This window comes from Lissotriton vulgaris, chromosome 3_1 (genome assembly GCF_964263255.1).
Source record: "Lissotriton vulgaris chromosome 3_1, aLisVul1.2, whole genome shotgun sequence".
Taxonomy (NCBI): domain Eukaryota; kingdom Metazoa; phylum Chordata; class Amphibia; order Caudata; family Salamandridae; genus Lissotriton; species Lissotriton vulgaris.
Window position 1 is genome coordinate 516,763,075 of NC_141689.1, and position 25,400 is coordinate 516,788,474.

Below are 25,400 nucleotides of genomic sequence, written 5' to 3' on the forward strand. Positions count from 1 at the left end.
TACCAGTCATTGGTCTCACTCACTTTCACGCATACACACATACACACACAAAGACAACATATACTCACATATATACAGACGGTCTCTCACATATTTATTTATTTATTTATTTCGATTTGTATAGCGCTCTATAACCCAGGGGTCTCTAAGCGCTTGTCCAGTAAGCACCGCAGGAAACCAAAAAAGACACTTCCCAGAAATTTATAGCCCTCCCCAGGCCTTCTGGAAAAGAACAGTCTTCAACCTCTTCCGAAAGGACAGCAAATTAGATTCTTTGCGCAAGTCCGCCGGTAGACTATTCCAAGCCGCTGGGAGGGTGTTCGAGATGGCGCGACCGCCCACTGTCGCCAATCTGAAACGAGGTTGCATGAGAAGAGTAGCCTCAGCAGATCTTAGCACCCTTGCAGGTTTATATGGAATCAGGCGGGTCTTAATGTATCTTGGTGCCTTACCATAAAGAGATTTATGTGCAATGCATAACCCTTTGAAGAGCACCCTCTGCCTTACTGGGAGCCAATGTAGCTCACGCATAAGTGGGGACACATGCGTGCTCCTGGGTTTCTTATGAATGAGCCTAGCGGCATCATAAAATACTCTCGCCTGCAGGCACACACACTACATTAATTTAAATGCAGTTTTATACTCACCTCAGCAGGCAGCAAAGGTCCTGTTCCAGCTAATCATGATCTATTTTATTATTAGGCTACTGGGGAATAATAGAACATTATTTAATATTTGTATAACGGAAAAGTAACAGAAAGCAAGGAGTGCGCAGTCGCCCCTCTATTTTGGCATTAATATGACCACCTTTGAGGCAAAGGGGCGCCAAAGCACTCGCAGGATCACAAGGGGCAAGCCAGGGTTGTCCATAAGAAAAAACACAATTCCATGGCTGCAGCTTTTTCAGTGTAAATATGAATTAACTGCATATCCCAAATGATCCATCATCGTTTATTTAACGACCAGATTTTAAGTCATAGGCTTTCTTCTAACTAAAACGGATAAACTTATTTTTTGGTAAAGTTCAAGTCTCAGCTCTTGATTGCTGAACTGAGACATTTAAACGTGACTAGTTTGCTCAGATTGTGTTAACATCCCCAATTGATGGGCTGGGGAATGGCAATTGTTTGCAGTCAGAAACAAAAGCATGACATACTTCTGAGTAATTAAAAGAGAGCTGAAATAATTAATCATCTTTATCATAAAAAAATTTCATTCCCTACTTATATAAAATCATCTTTAAATCCCAGGTAGTGCTATCAAGACCCTTCTATCCTGAGAGCTGATACTGCAGGAGAACGCACAGACTGAGAAGAATCTTAAACATGTTGCATCTGTCTTTAAGGTAAAATGCCTTAATCCCAAAAGTGCTTTCTAATACACACATCGAGTAAAACGTGCATGCTTTATGCAAACAATTTCTCTCTTGGAAGTAATTACCTTCTGAGAAAGGTACAAATATTTCTTTGAATGTCCACTGTTTTTAGTTTTAAACAAAGGAACACAGGGACAGATCATTTTTTTTATTTCAAAAGGTTTTTATTGACATTTTGCTTAAGAGAACATACAAACATAATCCAATGAAGGGATAAGGAAATACAAAGGAAACATTGCAATGTTGTCAGCGCCTCTTATATGTGCAAACCAGTTCAGCCAGGACTTAAGGGAGGTGGATGCAGTGTTTTTTCAGTAACTAAAGATGGACCTACAAGCTGCTATTAGTAGAATGTCTAAAACTAGGGAGTCGGATTGGGAGTTTAGGTCAAGAAATCTGATAATGAGTGTTTGAAATTCACGTTCACTCTGGAAACCATATAGTGCCGAAAGAAACCCAAAGACTACATCCCAGAATGATACGATAGCATTGAAGGAGAAGAGTAAATGTGGTAAATCAACATTTTCTTTATTACAATTCCAACAAGTTGGCTCATCTCTTAGGCAGCCTTCTGGAGGTGTGAGGGCTCTAAAATATTCGATGAAGGAGACATAATTTGGTTTGAGAGAGTGCTGGTATGATATTGTGTGAACCCACTGATTTCCAAATCAATTTCCAGTGTTCTTGGATTAGTAAGGTATTGAGATCCCATTTCTCATGTATGCCTCGTTTGAAAAGAGGATGGCTGTTTATGGTATCTTGAGATCTGGTGACCCTGTCTGTTGGCTACAGCAATCAATTTAGGAAGGGAGGACTCTTGGAAGAGGGGACTGACTTTAGACAAACAGGACTTAAGTTTAAGAAAATCATAGAAGTCTATGTTGCCAAGGTTAAATTGGATTGGTAATTCTCCAAAAGAAAGTGGGTAGTTTTTCGGGCCCAGCGGCGCTAAAAAGTGGATTCCTTTAGAAGACCAGGATTTCCAATCAAGCAGATTGCCTTGAATCTTGACTAGCGTATTGTTCCATAGGGAAACTAAGTTAGAATGCTTAATCGCACTTAACAGGAGTTTGTCTAGTTTTAACAAGGCCTGTTTGGTGGTTTAGAAGATCTGTTTAGCTGGAAGGGAGGGTTTAGGTTTAGTGGAAATTAGCAAAATGGGATGAAAGTCTTTGAGAATGTCTCTTTTGAATATAAACCAGGCTGGCGTATACTCAAGTGGGAGTGAAACCACATAGAACACTGTATCACCAGAAAGTCTGTTTGGAAGGATCCGAAATTTGCAAGGATCACTCCACCAAGGGTGGTAGGGAGAGAGAGCATTTTGATAGAGATTCTTGGGTGTCTGTTTTGCCAGATAAAAGTGTTTAATAGTCTCTCTAGGGTACTGTGGAAATCATCTGAGAGGGAGAGTGGGAGCATGTATATAAGGTAGTTTACTATTGGTGTGATCCTCATTTATATAGTTTTGATGAGTTCCCACCATCAGACTTTGAGAAGATTTTGAAATTTTGGCAGGGTTAACTTTTCATTGTGCTGCAGGGTATCGATTAGACTTCAAGTCAAGTCAGACTTCAAGTCAAGTCAAGTTTGCAGGGAATCGATTAGATCTACGCCAAATTCAACATCTAAATATTTTAAATAACCAGTCTGCCATGCCAGGACAGATTCTCCTATAACTTCTTTAGATCTTATTTAGTCCTTTCCTTCAGACTTTTCTATATTGAGACTTTATCCAGCAACCCGAGAATACTGCCCTTCCACAGATTAAAGGGTGCAGAGAGAAGGCCTCTTGATCTCACTCTAACACTGGGATTACTATACAAGGCCATAACCATTTTGATAAACGTTTTCTCCAAGGACACATTTTGTAAAGGTGCCTTTAAGAAAGACTCAAGATACCTTATCAATTGCCTTTTTGGTGTCTCGTGTAATGGCCACGGTTTCCGAGGTCGATGTTCTGGTTCTTTCTAGTACATAGCAGCGCAATTGAGTATTATCATTCAACTTGCGACTCTTCATAAAGCCAACCTGTGAATCACCAATCAATCTAGGAAGAAGTAGCTTCAGACTCTTAGATAAAAATCTGGCATATATCTTGGCATCTAAATTAATTAGGGAGATCGTTCAGTCTGCAATTTTTTGCTAGATTGATCTCTTTGCTGTCTTTGGGGATTACAACTATAGTGGCTTTACTAGCTGATCCCGAAGCGGTACCAGAGATCGCAAAATGATGAAAGAGGTCTAGCAACGAAGGGAGTAATGACGAGGAAAATGTCTTATACAAATTTGCAGTAAAGCTGCCTGGGCCTTTGTTCGATTTAAGGGATTTAATTGCTAGCAGTATGTAGTCTGTGATTACCTGAGGGTTGAGTTTCTCCCTATCTTCAGGGGACAGTTGAGGGAGATCAAGCATACGTAGATAGGATCTGTATTAGAAAGTCGGAATCGGGATGTACTTAATTGGGCGGGTGCAGAGGGTAGAGCACCGAGTTGGGAGGAGGCGAAAGGGATGCTGAAGTGCCCTATAGATCAATGGAAGGAGGCGATGGTGTCATGGGAACAGCCGACACAAACTAGCGACAAGGAGAGGAGGGAGGAGCGAGAAGATCCAAGTGATGACAATGAAGTATAGTGGCGCTATCATGTCCCCGTGGGGGCTGGGTTTGGACCATGTTGATGTTTCCAACTCTACACGGTGTGGTGGGATGCGACTACACGAATGATGGAGATTGCTGAAGGGGGGCAGTCCTTCCTTCCCTTTCATCTCCTTATCCTCTGTGGACATGCAGGGCTCTGACCCCTCAGATATGTACAGTTAGATCCTAAGCTACAACATTCTTATGCAAAGGTTCATGTTTATAATTAGAAGTTTCTAAAAAAGTAAACTTATTAATCTTGGATTGGATTGTTTTTCCCTAATGCGAGGTCATCGTCCGCCAATGTGGGAAATGTGAACGAAATACATAACGAATAATAGACAATATAATTGTACACTAGGGACCAGATGGTTTCATTAGATTAATTATTGGCGTGCAATAAGGCGATATATATGCTAACAACTATTTGCAGTAAATCAAAGAAAACACAGCTCAATGACCCATGATGTTATAACAGATGATTCTGTATAACAATATGCCTGTTGTTTCTGTCTTGAAATGATATTGCGAAATGGCAATAAAAATAGGATAAAAAAAATCTAGATAGGATCTGCAGGCTTCAGGTGAGATCTGATCATCATCATGGTATAAAGATTCATAAAATCCTTAAATACATCTAGAATTTTATGGGGATCTGTTTCTATATTATTCAGTTTATCCTTAATGGAGAGAAGTTTTTTGTAGTTCTATTTATGTTTCAGATAGGACTCAAACACTTTTTCTGCTCTATTTGCCTCATATAGTCTTAGGCCTTAGAATGTGTTAATCCAGATCCCTGCCTTCTCACTTAATAGTCTATTTTATTCATATTTTGTATTCATTAAAAGAGTAAGAATGTTGGGGTCAAGGTTTGACAAGGTACAAGGTTTTTTATTTAATTTTCCAAAGAAACTACCATATTATTAAGTCCCTTTTTTAACGTTGATTGAATGTTTACTACTGTACCCTTAATGGTAGCATTTAATGCGTCCCAGAAGGTATATATCTGAATATTACGTGAGGAGTTTTCTTTGATATAGTTAAGGATAGCCTTTTCAATGTGTGACTTTTGAGCGTCATCTTTAATTGATTCATCTTAAAAGCACCAAATATTATTTTTCGGTTTGGGATTTGTTCCAGTGATTGTTAGTGATATAAAGGAATTGTCCGAAGCCAGACGCAGTAGTATGTCAGACTGGTCGATAAGGTGAATATGAGCAAATGAAATGAAAATATAGAGTCAATACTCGAATATAAGAAATTTGGATAGGAGAAAAAGTTGTAGTCTTTGGTATTGGAGTGTTGTAATCTCCAGCAGTGCTTTCGGTGAAATTTGGTGCAGAGATTTAGTAAGGCTTTGTGAGATTTGGAAGAATGGAGTGGGGATTTAAATTGTCTTCCTAGAACTAAGTCAAGGGTGAGATTAAAATTGCCACCCACTATTGTTAGTTGATCGACCGGGATATTTTTAAGGATGTCACCCAGAGAGTCCCAGAAGCCTGATGAGTCAGCGTTCGGGTCATAAAGGTTGAGGAGATGAATGTTTTCACTTCTGGCTGAATTTCGTGTAAACTAGTCTACCTACATCATCAGTTAAGTGGGACAATAAAGTAAGGGAAGAATTCTTCGAAACAATCATTATTACCCTTTTTTGTTTTTAATCACAGCAGGTGAACATACAACTTTACTGGTCCATTTATTTTTAAGCAAGGTAGTTTAAATCTGACCAATTTTAGTTTCTTGCAGTAGTATAAAATCTGCCTTTAGCTTAAAGAGTTAATTTTCAATTTCCTTACCCTTAACTGGGTGGTTTGGACCCTTAATGTTCAGTAATATGATTTTTAGATTTTTAACTGCAGTTTTGCAAAGGGTTAAGTTCAGTGTGTCAAGATCAGCTCGATGTGGCGAAGCTGAGGGACAGTACGTCAGAGCCATATTACATTACTTACACAGTCTTTGGTGTAGTGAAAATAGGCTAAGAAGTCAATGTGAAAACAAAACAAGCTTACATTATGGTGGAAAAAGAGTTCAAATCCTCTCTCAATCCCTTCAAAACTGATCACCCAGCTCCAGACTTGCCGATAAAAGGGTAATCAGACATCAAAGTGACCATGGAAATGATTCTAAAAAAACTGGGTGATGTTAGTTAGCTGGCCATGTCCACTAAGGCAAATATGGATGCCATGCAAGTGGAACTAAGCAGTATAAGAGCGAACATCAGCAACATAAGTGACAAGCTCTCAGACGCAGAACAACAAATCAGCGTTGTAGAAGACGCATCTTCCAAAACAGAAAAATAACTCAAATTACTCTGAGCATCCACAAAAACCCTCCACAAAGAAGTCATGGAGCTGGAATACAGGAACCACAGGGGCAACCTGCCTATCTTTGGCGTCCCGTAAGGTTCAGAAAACACTGATCCCACCTGTATTACACTCCTGGAGAAATGGCTTTCACAAATTACTGTCATAAATTTTACTAGGGATTCGGGACCCAATGTAGGTAAAATTGATTTACCGATTTTTAATTACCGAATTTTACCGATTCGGTAATTGAAAATCGGTAAATCAATGTGGTGGACATGTAGGTATTTCCAGAGGTGGAAATACCTAATCTGTAACATTCGGTATTTACCGATTCTGTAAATACAGAATCGGTATTTCCCATTGATTCCTATGGGCTTCAAAGCCCGTAGGAATCAATGGGAAATACCGATTCTGTATTTACAGAATCGGTAAATACCGAATTTTGCAAGGGTGCAGGGGGTGTCACTTTGACACCCTCTGGCACCCCACAAATAGGCATGTGCGCCATGTGGCACACAGACATGCCCTAAGGGCATGTCTGTCTGTCACATGGCTAGGTGTGCATGCCCACCTGAAATCGGTATTTTACCACACAATAGGATTGTGTGGTAAAATACCGATTTTGTAGGGCCTTTGGGACTCAGAAGAGTCCCACCTACATCTGAGATTTACCGAATCGGTAAAAGTACACATTCGGTATTTTACAGAATCGGTAACTTTACCGAATCGGTAAAGTTACAGATTCTGTAAAATTGTGCCCCTACATGCCAAATCTTGTATACCGGTCGGTAATGGCCGAAAATACCGAATTTCGGCCGTTACCGACCGACCTACATCTGGCCCTTAGAGCTTAAATGTGCTCACCATGTCCCTTACTTCAAACCAGCAAACAAATCCACATCTTGTCATATCATCTGCAAACCACTCTGCTTCCAGCACACGGAACTGATCCTCAACTACATGCTCCACCATAACCATATTGACTGGAACGGCCACAAAATTTACATTTCCTAAGACTATTCCAAATCAACTGTCGAGACAGGAACATGTTTTGTGCCTCTATGCACTCATCTTAAGAAATTCAATCTCCATTTTTAATTTGCTGGTCCAGCAAGGTTTACCGCTCTGGTAGAGGCTAAACACCACATCTTCACAGACACAAAAAACCTCTCCACTTTCCTAGCAGAATGAGAGGACCACAATATGGATGCCCAGAACTCAGGCTCCAACAAACAAAAACTGTGCATGTCTGTCTTGTCTCTCACGAAGGTTACAGCTTTGACATGGTGAAGAGCAAAGAGATTCCTGGGATGGGAGAGTTGGTTCACAAAGATGACCCCTCCATGGGATAGTGAAACACTGGCAGACGTAGGGACCCTTGAAGTGTTTTCGAGATGTAGCCTGATAGGCATCTAGCCGTTAAGAGATGTATGCAGGGGGAGGACGTTATCACATGGGAAGTGTTCCAAACGGAATACCACATGGCTCCCAAGGAAATGTTCAGTTACCATCAGCTAAGACATGCATTGCAGGCACATATAAAGAAAGTCCAACCACTAGAGGAATCCTCGCCACTAGAGAACAGACCGCTGACAGAACGGCTCCTCACAAAAGCAGTCTCCCTAACCTGAAGTAAATGAATGCATCAATTAATCAGTCATTTGTAAAGCGCAGCACTGTCACCACTAAGGATATCTGGATGCTGAGGGTGCTGTGTCTCCATCAAAAAGCCAGGTCTTGAGGTTCCTTCTGAAGTACGCCAGGGAGGGTGCTATTGGGAGGTGGAGGGGAATGTTGTTCCAGGTCTTGGCGGCGATGTAGGTGAAGGAGCAGCAACCAACGTGGCTGTGTCGGATGCAATGGTGTGTGCGAGGGAGAGTAAGGCAGAGCACAGGTTCTTTGAGGGCTGGTGGAAGTTCAGTCGGTGGCTGATGTTGGATGGTCCTTGGTCGTGAAGAGCTTTGAAGGGTGTGTTAGGATCTTGAATTGGCAACTCATCTGGATGGGGAGCCAGCGGAGGTTTCTGAGGTGGTGTGGAGTAATGTAGGTCTGTTTGGGGAAGTCCAGGATGAGTCTGGCTGAAGAGTTCTGCATGGTCTGGAGTCTTCTGAGGAGCTGGGTAGGGATTCCAGCATAGAGAGCGTTGCCATAGTCGAGGCAGCTGGTGACGAGGGCCTGTGTGATGTCTTTTTTGATGTTGATGAGGATCCATCTGAAGATTCTATGGAGCATGCGGAAGGTGTGGAAGCAGGAAGAGGTGAAGGTGTTGACTTGACGTTTCACGGTCAGTTGGCTGTCGAGGATGATGCAGAGGTTGCATGCATGTTCAGTCAGTGTGTGTCTGAGTTCTGCTGGCCAACAGCTGTGGCCCCAAATGGAGGTGTTCTTCCCAAAGATCAGTATTTCTGTTTTGTCAGAGTTGAGTTTGAGGCAGTTGTCTCTCATCCCTTTGGCTATGTTGGTCATGGTATTGCAGAAGTTGATGTTGGCAGTGGAGGGGTACTTGGTGACCGAGAGGATTAGTTGAGTGTTGTCTGCGTAGTAGATTATGCTGAGTCTATGATGTCTGCGAGGGGGGTCATGTAGATGTTGAATAGGATGGGGCTGAGCGTTGATCCTTGTGGTACGCCACATATGACGTACAAGGGGGCCGTCGGATGCTCTGTGTATGACCTGCAAAAGGAGCAATCCACCTGAGGGCGTTCTGCTGTATGCCAATGTTGTAGAGTCAGTCGATGAAGGTGTGGTGAGAGAAGGTATTGAACACAGCAGAGAGGTCAAGGAGGATCAGGGTCACAGTTTCTCCATGATGGGGGAGAGTCTTGATGTCATCTGTGGCAGCGATCAGCATGATCTCAGTACTGTGGTTGGCACGGAATCCTGAATGTGAGGCATCGAGGATGCGGTTGTGTTCCAGGTATTCGGTGAGTCCTAGGAGGTGGGAGGGGCTGTCAGGAAGGCAGGGAGCGAGAACATCCCGAGAGTGGGAAGAAAAGAGCAGAAGGGGGCAGGGCAAAACCAACGGAGGGGAGGAACCCAACTAGCCAGCCAAATAACCAACAAAGTTGAAGTAAGTTAAATTTAATTAAATGATATGAAATAAATGTAATCAAATCAAACCAAAGTAAAAGCCACAAAAATTAAGCAATAGAATTAGACCTGTGGCAGCAGTGACTGGGAGTACAGTCCCAGACTTGTGTAGCTATGAGCAGCAACGAGGGAGCGGCGCCACGACCAAGGGTCAGGGCCTACTCACTGGAGCTGCGCAGTGGCCTCCATAAGTCATCCTGGGAGGTGGGAGGGGCTGTCAGGAAGGCGGTGAGTTGGGACAGCGTGGAAGCGGGGAGAAAATAGGGTGAGGGATTGGGGCAAAACCAGTGGAGGGAATGATCCCTACTAGCCAGCCATAAGACCAACAAACTTGAAGTAAATTAAATTAAATTAAGTTCATGAAATAAATGTAATAACACCAAGCCAAATGAAATGCCACAAACATAAAGCAATAGAATTAGACGTGTGGATAGCGGGATAAATCTCGAGGCAGCTGTGTCTGGGAACGCAGCCCCTGCTCCCTTGCTGCAGCTAGGAAGCAGACGCTGGGGAGCTAGAAGAGGAGGAATGGGAAGAGGCACTCCGATCATTCAGGGAAGTGGCAGTTAAAGCCCAGTTCAGGCTAGTCCAACTATGTGTGCTTAATCGGTTCTATTACACACAAATACTCTTAGATCAGATGGGCAGGGCTGGTACAGATGAGTGCGCTGGGGCCATGGGGTGCCTGGTGGGGTTCCTACACACACTCTGGGTTTGCCCACAATTAGATGGCTTCTGAAAAGGTGTGGCTAAACCAACGAGTGTTGAGGAGTGGAGTTTGGACATACACTAGTGCAGGGCTGCAGAACGTTAGGTTTTTTAAAGCATGTAATGCCCACACAAAAGGGAGGAAACAAATGTGGGCCTACTGGGGCCTTCTGCATGTCTTGCCAGGGCAAAAGTAAAGCTATGCCTGTGATAATGATTGTGATTTTGATACGTTTTATGTATGGGAGGGAATTATGGAAGGGGAAAGGGTCCATTCAGGGTGCAGTGCTGCCATAGTGGTTTTATTTGTTAATGGCAAAATAAAAATTGTTTCAATAAAAAAGAATATTTATACACCACTAACTGCCACAGGGTCACCTGATTATTCCTTTCACTTTGATACACATACCAAAAACAATATAACTATGTTGGTGCTTCCATCTGCTAAGGATGTGACTTCTGGCAATCTATTTAATTTATTTAATTTATTAAATGATGCCCCCTCTCTCTAACTGGAGAGGATACATGATGTTTATGGTGATTTAGTCCCATGGTTTTCTCAGGAAGCCATTGATATCTTTCGCAATGTGTCACTCATGGCACATGCTCTACATGCCTCTTTGGCTATCAGTACATTCCATGATTTACTTCTGAGTAATCATATGATCCAAGTGACCCGCATGAGCTAAATCGATTTTTAATACATTTTATTAATAGTAAGACAGGAAAGAAACCCTGCACAGCAGTATGCAGCCGATGTCAGAAACAGGGGTTAACTTAAAGAAACAGCATATTGGAATGGTAGAAGGTGACCTGGAGTGGGCAGTATCATGTGCTATGGAATGATAACTGGAATATAGGTTAATCAGCAGATATGTCCTCAGCAACCTGGGTGTATAGCTCTTTACTCATCCAGCATCATTCCATCATACACTTGTCAAGAGGAGTTACTCGATAGTAAGTTGGCATCTTTTCACAGTGATATCTCTCCACAAGGAACAACATCTCTAAAGCTCTTTCAGGCACCTACAACTCTTTCAGTCTTTTTTTAGCAGTCATACATCCCTCCATTTCCCTCCTCAACTATTCTACATCAGGGAACCTTGGGCTCCACCAATCCAAGGTAATATCTTGCTGTGCTATTAACACCCTCAAAGAATACCATGCCAGTTATGGCTGGGAAGACTAAGATTTCCTGACTAAGGTTTTCCCAAATGCCTAGTAAAGCCATTCAGGATGACAATACTAGCTCCTACCCTAGGATTCTAGATAGTTATGAACAGCCAATGTCTCCAAACTATCATATCTCATGGCATCCCATTAACATATATACAGAAGAACCCATCTCTCTGTCCTACAGCAAACACAACAGCCGCCACTTTAACAGTTTACTCGTTAGACCTAGCAAGGAAACTTCTCTGTACACTCCTTATCTGTAATAGTTTGAGACCTGATTGCAGGGTGACTTTTCTTGAGTAGATGTTTAAGTTTTATATAGCGAGAACTCAACACGAAGGTATCAGAATGCTTTCCATGAGTAAAAGTTGAGTTACAGATGGACACATAAATTTTTGTTAGGCATGGGGAGATTACGTGATTTGCCCAGAATCACAGGATGTTGAGCGTCCCTGCCAAGACTCGAACCCGGTTTCCCAGCTTCGCGGTCGACCGCCTTAGCTGTTAGGTCACATGAAAGCTGCCTTCCACTCTTAGTCTTCAAGCAAACTCAAGTTTGACTCACACCTGTGTGTCAGTTAAAACAGACTGCTCAGTAATTAAATATGAGTCCTATAAATCTTAAAGATCACCATGTCTGTCAATGCCTCCAGAAGTAGCCTGGTTTCAAATAAGCCACCCCAATCAGTATTGTAACCCTGTTTGGCATGTCTAATGTACAGTTACTAGAATGTGTTTTGTAAATGTAATTCCGCCCTTAGTAAATCAAAGGTTTTTATCCAATTCCTGCTGGGCAGATTACTTACTTTAGATATTCCCATCATGTTTCAAGCCTCCATTCTAGCCAACCCACTGCAATTTTCTCTTGACCAGAGGATCGTGTTCTTCAACACATCCCACCTTACATCCCACCACCTTTGCAGCTGCCCCACTATTTTCAAGGTCTGCGGAAATGTTAGAATCTCCAGAGTTTATCTTGATTTCTGTACCAAGTCTGTCGCCATAGGGGGAAGGCTCTTCCGAAAGTGCATATGACCACTCATAAAAGTACAAGTACTGATAAAAAAAACATAATAAATATTTAAAACAGTTCATATGAGCATAAGAAATTCATAGTTTGTGTAAATAAATGCCAAAGGTAATACAATAAAAGGTTAAAATGACTTGTTGCATATACAAAGCACAAAAATGGTCCGAGAAAGGACATATAGAGTTACAACTTGCAATTTGCAAGAACAGAGGTAAAACATAATAATCAACATGGTGTCATGGGAGGGTGCCTTTCTAAGAAGTATACACATGAGGCCCAAGAACTTAGCTACTGGTATAGCAATAGTAAGACTGTAGTCCAACCTCAGCATGCGTAAGGCAGCAGAATGACTGCGCTCACCTAACCAGGAACCGCGGGGGTGGGCGTAGAGTGGGCAAGCAAAGAAAATGTGTGCAACACTCTCTGCTGAGGATATACATGCGGGCCAAGCGAAGGTGGCCCCATAAGACCGCTTTGAGGTGAAGTCTCTCAGCAGGAGGGCGCCTGCTCTAAACTGAAAATATAGCTTCCGGTCTATGGGGACTGTCGCCTGATCCCAATATGACTTGTACCCACCCACAGGTTTAAAGTTGAGGAAGTCAGTGGTCAGCCTGGAAAAAGCAGCCTTCTTAGAGTTGTTGGCCGCTGTGGCTGCCAGGTAGAGCATCTTCAGTGAGTTCCTGGACAGAAAACTGATGGTAGTAAGGTGGTCCAAGAGGTCTGACAACCCAAGGAGATGGAGCGACTCTTTGATGGTCAGAAACCAAGGCCCGTTAAGAAATAGTAATCTTCCATTACATCCTGGGGGCTCTTACATAGTGGGCAAGTTCTGGGGTGGGGGCATAACCTGGTTTTGCCAGCAAAATTTCTTATTCCTGTATCATGGAAGAGAGGGTGCAAAGGGATGCTGCGTAGAAATATATTTTCAGTGCTGGATAACTTAATTTTAGAGAAACCGCACAACTCCGCCCTATAGGGAACCGTACTCAGAGTCTCAGCCTCATAGATGCGGAGCTCAGGTGGAATTGGTTTGGTGTGGGAGGGACAGTATTCTGTATGTGTTGTCCCCCGTTATTTGTTTCATCTTTAGGGCAGCTTTATTAACGTGCAGTTTTTAAGATATACATCCACTGAACATAACGCCCAAGTAAGTAAAACAGTCCACCGTCTCATGGGGTACATCCCCATTCCCTAAAAAAACAATTCTATTCTTGAAGGATTTGTGGGGGTTGAAGGACATCAGCTTTGTTTTGGTAGTGTTGTTCTCCAGAGCAAGGCAAAACTCCTCGACACGAATAGGACTTTCTGTCGTTGGCGCATAAAAGAATTGAGGTTTTGACTTGGGCCAGCAAATGAGCAGCCGCTTCAATCTGAGGTAAAAAAGGGACAATGTGGTTAATTAATAGAGATAAAAATGTGGGAGCCACACACAACCCTGGCGTACACCTCTAAGGATGGGGACCCTATCAGTCAGCTCATCCCGGTCCCACCACCTGATGCGGGCAAGATTATCCTCGTGGAGGAGTACCACCAAAGACAGGAGAGTCAGAGGTATTTTGATGTCATTCTGGGCCTTCCAGAGGGTGGGTCGTGGGACCAGATCAAAGGCGAATCTAAGGTCGACAAAGGCAATATGAAGGTTGCTCTTGCTGATAGTGACAGTGAGCCAGTAGATCAGAAGCATATGACCGCTCATTAAACATCTAGAGGAGTGATACCAAATGCTAGCCCTGCAAATGTGGCAATAAAATGCCACTTTCATATGCAGAGCTGCAAACTAGCAAGGTTGTACATACAGCGGCAACAATCCAAGACAATCTTCAGAAACTCAATATGGAGTCTTCTGGACGAGAAACAAAAATGTGGGGAGAGAGATCATGTTCAACAAAGTCGACTAACCTTAAAGCAGCAGAGACAGCCTAATCCAGAGTAGAACATCATTTTTTTACTTCTCAATAAAAGCCAACAATTTACAACCCATAAACTGCACCTCATCGAAGGATATCTCCATATCCAGGAAACAAAACCATCTCGTTCATATTAAGGTGATACTTTGCAATGGGACTGAATAGCCATTATCAAGTTAAGAACAGTGTACATTTTGTCCAGAACAGGGTATATTTGCTCAAGTTAATGCAGAATCTGGCATGCATGATGAATTCAAAACACCATATACAACTCAGGATACAAGCTTTGGACCAAAGCCTTTTATTCTGGCTGAACTTTCAACAGAAAAAAGCACTCAATAGAGTCAAAGGCAATTTCAGTATCAACTGACCAAATAAAGGGTGGTCTATCAAGTGTAACCATCCAAGAGCATACATCATGAAAATCATGGTTGGTTGGGGTGTTGTACGAATGTCCATTAATTTGTTAGTCTCTGAATTGAATAGGAAATTGTGGCCTATATGTATGTGTGAGAGCACGCGTGTCGGTCTTTAAAGTTCAGATTTTGTTTTGAGGACGATGTCAACCCTGATTGTAAAGGACAGGAAGGATCGGGGAATCAGAGCTCCAAGCCCAAAAATAATGGATCTGGGGCAGGTCAGAGCATTGTTGGAGCTAAAATGAACAAGCATTGGCAAAGGTAATACGTCTGCCTATTTTCTAATGCAGAGGTTTCCTAAACTTTTCGCTTCTGTCCTCCCCAACCTCCACTTAATCTGTACTGGAATCCAGGGACCCCCACTGAATAATTATTGGAACCTGGGGACCTCCATTAACTTACTGAAAGCCGGGGACCCTGGCTTAGCCAAGTTAGATTGTTGGAACCTCAAAGTGATAGATACAAATATAGAAACAAGAAGTCATCAAACAAATACACAAATAATAAAATATTAAATGTAATTCACAAACACATTTTTAAAAATCTAAATCTTAATTTTATAGGAAAGGTTAGGGCTTTTTTTAAATTCAAATGAGGCCACATATCCATACTATATTCTGTTTGATGCATTTGCACTGCTCCTACAAATTGATCAGGGAACACCAATTTAATTTTTTAGCCCCCCAATTGCAAATCCCTTCATATTTACTTAACATTTTAATCTTTGTACATTTTTATTTTTTGCTTTACGTACATAAACTTTAATAATCTGTTAATATTATTCAATATTTAAGAAGTCACAGAATCCCTGAATAGGTGTTGTCAACCACCAGGGGTCCCCAGAACATGGTAAAAAAAATACTTTTGTAGCTTAAATTACTTTTTTAGTGATTGAAATTTTTTGGTGTGTGTTATGAGGCTGAGTGAATCAGAATCAGAATCAGAATGAAGTTTATTGTTTAGTTAATTAAAACCATAACAATATGTCAATAAGTCGCGATGCGAAACCCCAATTAATATGTACCTAAATTTTTTTTATGCTTATTAAAAAAGAGAAAAAAAAATCTTATCACAGAAGTTTGCTAAATATCCTATTACAAATAAGCGAGGCATATGATAAGAGTTGAAGAATACATAAAACATGGTATCTTAAGTGTCATTTTGCAACTCTCTTAACATTATATGATATTATGTTCAATATTAGTTAATTTACTAGTTACATTTGCACAGACCTAACTTGGTGGACAGAAAAATCTGTCCGTTTTACAAGGCTACTAGCCTTGTTTCAATTCTTCCTTGTGATTTGTCAAAAATGTTATTAAATGACAGTTGAGCTGTGGATCTTCCGGATCAAGACATTTTAATATGGCAGTTCTACACGAATGAATGCCTCTTGCATTGAATGGTCCCTTTAGCAATTTCCAGCGATCCTGGCTTAGAGCTGGGCAGATGCAAACTAAGTGTATAAAAACCGGTATTGGAGATCCACAAAGACTACATGACTTTGGGTCCTGATACTTCCAGCTTGGCTGGTCTGCATTCGAAGGCAATTTACCAAAGTGTATTGCTAAAAAACATGGACTTTAAAAAGGAAGAAAAAGACTGGCCCAAATATGACACTGGTTGCAATTTTATATAGGATTGCAAGGCCATCCATGCGTGGGCTCGCTTGCTAAGGATGGCTTTACACTACAGTAATGAGTGTTGCTTTGCCTCCTTCTTCAGGATTTGCTGAAAGGTGGCAAATGGAAGATTCTGCTGCCAAAGGTCTACCTTATTAGTGGCCTGTAAAGTTGATTGAAGATACTCGGAGTAGGCAAACTGTGGGTCGCCTTGTAACGTGTTCCAGAGCGCATTGTTGATCTAGTTTTCTCGGTTGCGCCAGACTTTGTACCAAGCTTTTATTGTGACATATCTTCTGTGCAGCTGGTGCTGTTGTAGCCCAAATTCCAACCTGACCATAGCCGGTGAGGCATTATGTGGAAGCGAAAATGCTTTTTCATATGCATGTGTTTGAAGGCTATCCAGTGTCGCAGCATCTTTCACATGCTGAACTCTATGCTAGAGTTGGTAGAAGTTTCGCTTTCATGATAGCTAGTAGTGGGGTGAAAGAGGGACCTTTTAAACTTTTTGATATTGAGCTAAATGTGAATGTAAGGCAATTTCCCTTTTTCGTGTTACCTCATTCTGTTTTTGAAAAGCTTGTCGTTTGTCCAAATGTATCCCTTGAGGCTAAGTGATGGATGTGAAATGTATAGGTGCTTGAATGGCTGAGTTAGTGAGTGTAAGGACGGTTGCACGAGTGACATATCGTGTGCATGCTTTATAAAATGCCATAAAATGTCAATAATATGCCAGTATTACATCAGGGTTGGACACCACTGTTCCAACGATGCCTACAATACATAAAAATCATTACAATTATGCCAATACAGACATTACGCAGGCATTGGCACTATAATGTAAGGGTTTTCAACTGTAGGTCGAGAATTACTGTCAATATGCCATTGCCAGTATCGTGCTGTGTAGCGGGCACAATCAGCATGGATGCCCACATCCTGCCAAGCCCAAATACAGCATACACTGCCAGGTAAGAGGTAATGCATGAACAGTGAATTCATTCACTAAATGGAATGAGCACAATTACAGAGGTCTTCTCAATGACAAACCCAGGTTTACATAATTAATCAGGACAATGCCATTCACAAAGAGTGAGCAAGTGGTAGCTTTTCAGTTGTTACTGTGGTTAGCATAACAATCAGGAGCAATGAGTTTGTTACAACACTGAAATGTTGAGCTATGTATTGTGAGAATAGTACATTGAAATTGGGTCTGTTAAAAGAATCATCATTAGACCCAGCAATGACAAACATGATTAGAATGTTACCACTGCGGATGCCTGGGTTGTGATTGCTGCCTCGCAAATACTCCGTACTGAAACCACTGGCACAATCTTAAGCAGTTTTCCTTTCAAAGAAGAGGAGGGAAGCGTATGTGAAGTGCGTTATGATGGTTCCTGAATTTATGAAATATTTAGATTTAGGTTTACTGTTTTCACCAGCAGGGCAAGCAGCTATTTATTTCTAAACAGGCATAAGGGATAAACACCAGCATCACTGAGTCTGCTGAAATCAGACTTTGCAAGTTAATCTGTTCAGATATTGAACCATGAAGAAGGTGGCTGTATTTCAGTCAGTGCAGTAATCACTTGAATGGTGCAGCCATCTTGAATTGCTAAATTGGCTGCTGCATTTGCCTGGGAACAGTGAGAACAGTTTTTCAGATTGCTATGCAAGGCCTAATATTGGCTAACCCAGTGTTAACTCCTTATGTTTGTAAAGAACTACAGCTTAGCTTGATGGACTGGTGAAAGTAGTGGACCCTACCTATTGTCTCCACGTGCCAAAAATGTTGCATGAAGAAGCAATGAAATCAAGGCCCCTCATCATATAGCAATTTACATTTCTTTTCTTTGGATCTTTAGGTTGCCTCTTATTTATAAGATGACTTCTGCAGTCAGCAAATATTTCCTGGCAACTGCTGCTCCTAGTGAAACAATACACATCATATATTGAAAAATAAACACTCCCCAAAAGGTATAATACCATACCTAACAGCTAATAGTATAAACGTGAAGACAGTATCCAGACTTTATAAGATAGATGAACAGATGGAGAGATAGATCTGTTACTCAACTTTCAACAACAGAGACAAATTCAATTTAGTACTTTAAAAAATCCCACCTCCAACCAAAGCAAATAACAAAGAGGGACAAAGGGAGGTGGCATCATGGGGAGGGCGCAACGGAATATAGGCAAGTGAATGGGACTCAGCAATACAGGTTAAAGGAGAAGTAATAGTTAACAAAGCTGAAAGCATGGGACCCAAAGATTACGCCAACATGTTGTAACAAATCTCTCCACCATGCTGTAACCAGATGGCAGTGGAAGGATGATATAGCACATCAAACAAGATATCCCTGTCCAGAGCCCCCTCTTCATACACTCCCAAGTAACATGCCTGAAGTCTGGTGGGTGATAGAGTGTACAAATGTGAAACGTCTGTGAGACTAGACTTCCATTCTTTCTTTCAGGTCAGTTCTGATGTACTTACAAAAACATTCTAGGTTAAATTAAAACTAGATCAATGTTTAATTCTAGGAAAGCATATCCAGGAGAAGAAACTGAAACATACCCATGATCTAATAAATAAGATACTCACATTGTTCTTAGCGTTCAAATTTACATTCTCCTTCAGCAGTTGTTCCATGACTTCCAGGTTATTGTTTTTGGCTGCATTGTGTAAAAGAATCTCATTTCGAAGAACTGAAACAAAACCAAGGGATACACTATAGTTATAATGGCAAAGGGCCTGCGGAAAGCTATTTCACCCTGCAAACATTTGAGAAATACCTTGCCTTCCCTAACTGGTATGTTCCAACCTACTACAAGAATAGCAGTGTTGTTCTAATATGTTATATGGTCTGAAAATGGTATTCCATTAACAAGCATTATCTCAAACTCTCCCTATATTCGCATGAACCTATTCTGTACTGGGGTCCAGAGCCTGCAATGGGCTATAGAGCACATTACAGTTGTCAGACCCTGTCCAGAGGGCCAAAAGGTTCACTTTCACTGGGTGAAAGTCTTATGTCCACATAGCAGAACTACGTCCTCATTCTCTCCATTCACAGTCTAGGCCCCCCAGGTACCTTTGCTTCATCGTTGCAGATCAGGTGAGGCGGGATGGGAGCATGCAACGGCCCCACTCCATTGAAAGAAGAGGACCTTAGTCGTATCACCTGCAGGTGTTATCTCACTCCTAAAACTCTTGTCTACCTAACCAGCTGTGGCTCCTCCGCAATGGTGGCGGAGCGTCCCCACACTGACTCAAAGCCAGCAGTTGAAAAATAAAATTATATTTTATCGTTTTTAGGTCTCGCTCTCAAGACCTATTGTCGTGGAGTTGCCTCTGAAGGGAGACAGACCTGGGCACGCGTGGCAATTCTTGTGTGTGGACGCGCACGTCCAGCCCGGAGCCGTGCACATCTCTTGCTCCACATTCACAGCGGCAGCCTCTCACAATCATGCGCACACACACAGCCACACTCACGGAAGCACACACACACATGTGCGCGCACACACTCACACATGCTGGCACACACACACACACCCCTCCTCCCCCTTACCTCAGCACATCTCTTGTTGCACATTCACAGCGTCAGCCTCTCTCATTCATGCGCGCACACCCAGCCACACTCACGGAACATCAAGAACAGGGGCTCAGCACTGGGAAGTAGCACAAGAGGTAAACGTTATCGCTCCAGAACATGGACAATACTGTAAGCGGATGGTTTAAACGGTTCCTTAACTACACCCCAGGAACCAGAGGTCATTTATAGCAACAATCAGGAACAGAATAAATGGGGATTTTAAAATGAGGAACGGTCAAAAGCTATTTCCCCTTATACTCTGAAGCATTGGAGGTTTTGAGCATAAAAAAGCAAAAATAAAGTAATTTTTGGCTTACAAACTTTGTTTTTCTGCTGGCTAAATCACGACTGTTGAAATGTATGAAAGAACACTCTTATGTCCGTTTCAGTGTCTGACAAGAAAGAGGCGTCAACCCTGGTGCCTTCTTAATTCATAAAACTCACGCCAGTGTACACAGCACTGTCAACAGGACATTCAAACCGAAAACACCAATACATGTCCATTGTACCTTGCTGTTATTCTTTTCCAGTACTGCTTTGAAGGAGACTGCAAATCCACTTCCCCCAAGATAATCGGAGATGGGTGCCCGTAAGGGTTGCAAGGAGTTCCTAACGGGAATTTATCAAAGACGAATCACATCGTAGTGACAGGAAACACCTTCTTTCTCCACAAAGGAAACGCTTAGGAGCAGCAACATCAGAGGAACGACGCACTGACGGCGCCTGTGAGAACAGTGTTCTTCTAGTCCACACATGACACGTCAAACCTTAATTGGCGCCTGACTGCAGCAGCGCGCACGCGTTCCTGCGAGGCGGCAGCAACCAGCCAATGGGAGACGCAGCTATGAGCGTGGCGGGGCGAGCTGACGGTTATCTGTCCTTCAGCGAGTCGTCCCACTAAGTTTTCCGCCAGCACCTGTGAAGGCGCATCTTCAACTGGCTGCCTGGAAAGTGCCTGCTCTACGCTCATCCTCAGGTGATCATTCTCGAATCTACCCATCAGCTTTCAGGTGTAAGCCTAGCAGTTGCCATGTTCAACTGGAGGGGGCAGCTACAGAGTTAAGTGCAGCTACTGTGAAACCACAAGCATTTATGACCAAAGCGCAACTAACTGCCAGTGTTCTGGCTTATTGAGCTGAGTTGGTTACTGGCCTGTAGTGTTACGTCCTTTAAAAGTTTTGGGAAACTAGCAAAAGATGGTTGTTACCTCACTTCGAAACCTGAAAAGTAAATATGTGCCACATTCACTTAGAAATATTTTAGGGCTGTCTTAATCGTTCTACATTAAAAGAGAGGCAAATATGCTATGTTAAGTATAGGGAATGCTAATAGGCCTGACGTTGGTTGTAGACCTATTGGCTCGTCCAACGCTTGTTTTAGTTGCTCTATTCTTAGATGGCTAACCATTAGGTTTTCCACCTTGCCAGTTTTTTACCGGCGAGATGAGTTATTTTATATTCCGGCGGGTAGAAAATGTGGAAAATCACAAAGTACACGTGCAGAATGCCATCATTCACAGTGAGGCGAGTCAATACCTGATGTGGGCATACTCATTGCGCTATGCTCTATGATGCGGTGAACAGAATCAAAATGTAGATGACTGCAATGAACCAATGGATGGAGAGAATGACCAAAAGCCTTCTATGTATGATGTATATGTTCTATGTATATTTTCAAAAGAGTGTGGCTAAGACCAGGCAAAGGATTTACATTAAGTGTTCCTCATCCATTAAAAAGAGATGGATGAGCCAACAAATTAACTGGAACAGCAGAGTAAAGGGTGGTCTCTGGCTCTCATAGCTTGTGCAGGAGCTGAGTCCTGAAAATAGCTGGCATGTAAATCATGCAACAAATATCATATTATGGTAAAGTACGGTAGATGTCTGCAAATTTAAAAATTTCAAAAAAGTATTTCTTTAACACATGGCAGCGTTTCACCTTAGTACTGCTGATTATTTGCTAAGTATTTATAAAAAGTGCCCATTTTTAGGGCTTGCCTGGCGTTGCAGCGCGAAGCGCTGCCGCTAGCGAGCCTTATTGTCGTTGTGAAGGCCTCCCAAGTGGTACAGACCGGTGCACGAGCAGACACCAGTCTGTGAACGTGCGAGCCGCAGGGACCGCCAACGTGCACACTTATTGCGTCACGCACCTGTCCTCCCGCGTCTCTTCCAAGGCGCGCTCCAGGCCGTCTTGCGGTGTGCGTGCTCCGACGTTTTCTTGTTTCGGGCTCTTCTGGGAGGTCTTGTGCTTGTTATTATATACAAGCCTTCTGTGATGTTCTGTCTAGTGAATCAACGTCCCTGGCTCTTAGTCATTTTATAATCAATGTCTGCAAATTTCCAAGTGGCATTAATTAGTCGAAGGATGTTTTGGTTGCAATTTTGAATTTGTTCTGCACCTAGTAAATGCACATCACTACAGTTTCACCAAAAGTATTGGGTGTTTCTAAATGCTGTCTCTGAAAAGCATTATTTGAATAATACTGCTTGCCCTTCTCCTTCTGTACTCTTGCTTGAGCACCGAACCTGTGTCCAGTGTACGCGCAACATCGCCTCTCCATTATCACACCTTTTTAGGGCGTCCGTTTTTGCAGAAGCTCTGTTCAGTGTTGCAGACTGCGCATACAGCAATGGCAGTAACAGGCATAGCGATGAGAGTGGGTCTCCTTTGGTCGCTGGGAGATTTTCAACTTTGATTAGCCAAACGCTGCAATTTAGATGTATGTAATGCACACATGACTCTGCTTCTAATCAGTAGGGAAATCGGGTATCCATACAGAATTGCGAACTGTTTCTGTTAGTGAAATGGGAGAGGTGGGGGTTTACAACTGCACTCTGGTGGATACATCTGGAGCAGTGCCCTGTGGAAATGGTTCAAGTGGTGCGATTTGCACTGGCAGGATTGCAAACTTTTGTATATGTAGGTCCTTCCATGCCTTCTTTTTGGACACACAGCACTGATTTTCGCCACCAATAACAACGTATTAACCCCATCGTTTTAAGGTGCAACATAGTAGAAACTGTTCATTTACCATTACCGATGATCTGCAACGGACTGCCCATGCCCGAAGTTGTTGAAATAAATCGTATTTGTTTTTCTTCTTCATGAGTGGTCATAAACTATGTGTGTGTTATGAGTACAATTGGCTTACCCCAAAGCACCCCACTGTCTAAATGTGATGGCGCCAGGTCCCCAAGTTAAGGTCACGTTTTAACTCGACTTTTTTTGTTAATTGATTTTCACTTCTTTTTTCAAGTTTACTCGTTAAGAGAAAAGGGAGTTTGTGAAGTAACTGTGCCCTCGCCTGCGATTGCGACATAAAATACTCAGTTCTTCAAAAGCAGAAATGCCATTGAGCTTAACTGAACATTTTAATTTGAACACGTTTACAGTGCTCTTCTTTGAAAAACAGAACAAATATATACCCTGCATGTCCCAATGACAGCTGGGTTCGAATGACCCCTTGAAGTTGCACCTCAGAGGTCTGGCAGATGTCCAATGAACATGAAGATAAGTAACTCGCACACGGACCCGTTTTTCGCAAGCCTCCATCATTCACCCCAAGGTGCAATGTGACACATATTTTGTTTTGTTCATAGCTGGAATAACTTTACAGAACATACTGCCCTTTCTGATCTCAAAATGTGTGAACGCTTGAAGCTATACGGGTAAGAATTTCCCACGTGAGGGTACGCAATTGAGCAAGTGCGCTGCTTTGTAAGTAGATTGGTTGCAACAGAATTCTCTCTCTGTTATCCCATCGCATACGTCTCAGTAATCCGTTCCTGACAGAAGTAGAAGGGTATTCCAAGGTCAATAACATAATTGAAAAAGGTGGTGCATCAAATATGATTTGTTTCTAATTTAAGACTAGGTTATCCGAAAGAGTACTTAATTTAATTCAAATGAAAACTGTATCTGATTCCTTGTAGTGCTGAGCGACATTGCTCATCCACTTGGCTTCCCTTTGTTTGAATAGTGAATACAATCTGTGTCCTTGTTGTTTATTTTATGCTCCGCAGGCCCTCTCTTATGCCTCCAAGCATGCAAACATGCATTGCTCTCAGGGCTTTCAACTTATTTTGATTAACCATGCAAACTACACCATGCCTTAACCTCATACTTTATCATACTGTGTATCTTCACACTAATTGCAATGGAATAGCTTTGATTCAGGAATACAGTAAACAGTTATCGAAAGATCATAATCACATTAAAATACATCACCTTTTTAGGAAGGTTATGCAGCCAATCCTCTTATTGAACACGCACTGGAAACTTGGTACCCCAGCTGTAGACCATTCAACAAAGTTCTGAAACCAAAATGGGCATGCTAGAGTGCCCATAACAATGCTCCCACTATGTCCCTAGCCCCTGTATAGCTTGTCTCACCCCTAAAGGCCAGCAAACAGCATTGTCTGTCACTAATGTAGGATTCTCTCCCTCACCCCTAACTATGAGTGCACCAATTGACAACATGAGTTCCAGGAGCACCTCACCTTCTGTCAGCACTAGTGGGCTGATACCCACCTAGGACATATGTTATAGGATTGACACATAACTTTGTTCCTCTGGATTTCCTGAGCATGGATGTACCAGAGAATTATGGGTTTTCATGGTGCCCACAGGCAGTAAATTGGGTGTAGTTTGTTTTGGAACTTGGGAAAGCAGCAGCAGGTAAAATCTCAGCTTAGCGTACTTGTCTTTTGTTCACAGATACAACTGCTGCGCTGTGTAGAAACATACCATATATTTTTTAATATATACATATCCTAAGATGATATTCATCCCTCATTGTTTGTTTTTGATTCCAAATAGTTTTTTTCAAAACAGTTTTATTCATTTTCCTAGGTACGGGATGGACAATGCCCAAAGCAACATTGCAAATACAGTTTGATGTAGAAAGTACCATATTTGTGAATACCTCAACAAACTGGCCTGCCATACAGCTGGCCTAACAACGGAAATGTAGCACAGATCATCACAAAAGTCCCTCATACGCAAATGACATACGTATGTGTATCAACTCCAGAGTTACTCGTCTTAAACATAGTAGAAAGTAGGGCATGGTACCTGGTGAATTTATGAGGGGTCAGTTTATGGCAAAGGGGGTAGATCAATACCCCAATATGACGCCCAGCCGGACCATATCTTCCTGTATTTCTGCGGGCAGCCCCTTGCCTCTCGGCCCTTATACATATGCCCATAGCCGTCGTCCACCCACCCACCCTCGGCGGGGAGGTCGCCTTCCACGCCTGAGCGATGTCCCTTTTGGCCAGTGTGAGGCCCAGGAACAGTAAGTGTTGTTTGGAGAGATTCCTAACAATCTCCTCAGTCCTGTGGCGTAAAAACAGCCAGGGGTCAAGTGGGAGATCCCAGGACAGGACACGGCCCAGGCAGGACGAGATTTTCTGCCAATATGGTTGTAGTGCCTCGCAGCTCCAGACCATATGTAGGAATGTGCCCTCTCCGTCCCCAAATCTAAGTCATATGGGGGACTGGATGACACCCTTTCTTCACAGACTAAATCCTGTATAA

General features: G+C 42.4%; 1 protein-coding gene across 1 annotated transcript in view; it reads right to left on the reverse strand.

Moving 5' to 3' along the window:
* Positions 1-25,400, reverse strand: part of ANKDD1B (ankyrin repeat and death domain containing 1B) — a 602,007-nt gene that overhangs the window by 453,981 nt on the left and 122,626 nt on the right. The window contains exon 2 of the mRNA XM_086960762.1: positions 18,872-18,975. Within this exon, the coding sequence (XP_086816888.1) occupies positions 18,872-18,975 (104 nt within the window). The remainder of the gene's footprint in view (positions 1-18,871; positions 18,976-25,400) is intronic.